Here is a 1,494-nt window from a genome sequence, read left to right as displayed (position 1 = left end):
GGGGGAACAGTTGCCTCACCTGGGGAAACACTCCAGGCTCAACAGTCAACTCTGGTCCAAGAGAACCCTAGGCTACCAGCTGTTGGCCAAAAGTGCTTGCCAAGAGAGGTAGCTGTCTGGGGGGAGACAGTTGCCTCACCTGGGGAAACACTCCAGGCTCAACAGTCAACTCTTGGTCCAAGAGAGCCCTAGGCTACCAGCTGTTGGCCAGAAGTGCTTGCCCAGAGAGGTAGCTGTCTGGGGGGAGACAGTTGCCTCACCTGGGGAAACACTACAGGCTCAACAGTCAACTCTTGGTCCAAGAGAGCCCTAGGGCTACCAGCTGTTGGCCAAAAGTGCTTGCCAAGAGAGGTAGCTGTCTGGGGGGAGACAGTTGCCTCACCTGGGGAAACACTCCAGGCTCAACAGTCAACTCTTGGTCCAAGAGAGCCCTAGGGCTACCAGCTGTTGGCCAAAAGTGCTTGCCCAGAGAGGTAGCTGTCTGGGGGGAGACAGTTGCCTCACCTGGGGAAACACTCCAGGCTCAACAGTTGGCTCTTGACCCAAGTCCTCTGGGCCAAACGATCAGTCACTGTTGCTCCCTCCTGGTCGAAAAGTAGCCCTCCTTCCACCTTCAGCCTTCTTCATTAAATTACTTCAATTCTGCATCACTTGAAGGTTTCTCACTGTCTCCAACTTCGGCAGAAGGCAGCGTCCCTTCGTTGCTTTCTTTGTCCGAATCCTGAATGTGATCCGTGGCTTGCATCAGCAATGCTAGGATGGAGTCCAGCTTTACGACTTGCTTCCCTAATTTTTCTCTCAAAATTTTATTGTTTTCCTTTTCGTTTTCTAGAGCGTTGGCCATCGAAGTTATCATTTCGTCTTTTTTTATCAGTTCGTCTTTAATATTTGAATTTATGCCTTCTAATTCAGCCAGCCGCTTCTTCGTCTGCTCAAGTTCTTCGTTCAGAATTTTTTTCTTCTCTCTTTCATTTTCTAAATAATTCTTCAGTGAATTTATTTGCTGGTCCTTCACAGAAATTTCCTCCTCCAACTTCGCATTTTGACCTCCGAGTTCAGCCACCCAATTTCTCATCTGCTGAAGCTCTTCATTCAGAATGCTTTTTCCTTCTTCTTCTTTTATCAAAGAATTCTTCAGTGATTGTATTTCCTGTTGTTTACCAGTCAGTTCCTCTTCCATCTTGGCATTCTGACCTCCGAGTTCAGCCACCCAATTTCTCATCTGCTGAAGCTCTTCATTCAGAATTCTTTTTTCGTCTTCCATCTTGGAATTTTGACCTCCGAGTTCAGCCACCCAATTTCTCATCTGCTGAACTTCTTCGGTTATAATCCTGCTCCTTTCTTCTCCATTTTCTAAAGAATTCTTCAGTGAATTGATTTCCTGGTCGTTCAGCGCTTTCACTTCCTTGATCTTTTCAAGTTGTTGCTCGAGATCACAATTCCTCTCTCGAAGGCCAGCTACTTCTTGTACTGAAACCTCTTTCAAATTCTTAA

General features: G+C 46.9%; 1 protein-coding gene across 1 annotated transcript in view; it reads right to left on the bottom strand.

Moving 5' to 3' along the window:
- Positions 1–286: 286 nt before the first annotated feature.
- Positions 287–1,494, bottom strand: part of LOC136852833 (myosin heavy chain, clone 203-like) — a 2,559-nt gene continuing 1,351 nt past the window's right edge. The window contains exons 2-3 of the mRNA XM_067127737.1: positions 667–1,494; positions 287–504 (exon numbers count right to left, since the gene is read on the bottom strand). The exon at positions 667–1,494 is cut by the window's right edge and continues 846 nt beyond it. Of these exons, the coding sequence (XP_066983838.1) occupies positions 287–504; positions 667–1,494 (1,046 nt within the window). The remainder of the gene's footprint in view (positions 505–666) is intronic.

This window comes from Macrobrachium rosenbergii, chromosome 26 (assembly GCF_040412425.1).
Source record: "Macrobrachium rosenbergii isolate ZJJX-2024 chromosome 26, ASM4041242v1, whole genome shotgun sequence".
Classification (NCBI taxonomy): Eukaryota; Metazoa; Arthropoda; class Malacostraca; order Decapoda; family Palaemonidae; genus Macrobrachium; species Macrobrachium rosenbergii.
Note: the sequence above shows the minus strand (reverse complement) of the source record. Positions and strands in the feature narration are given on the sequence as shown.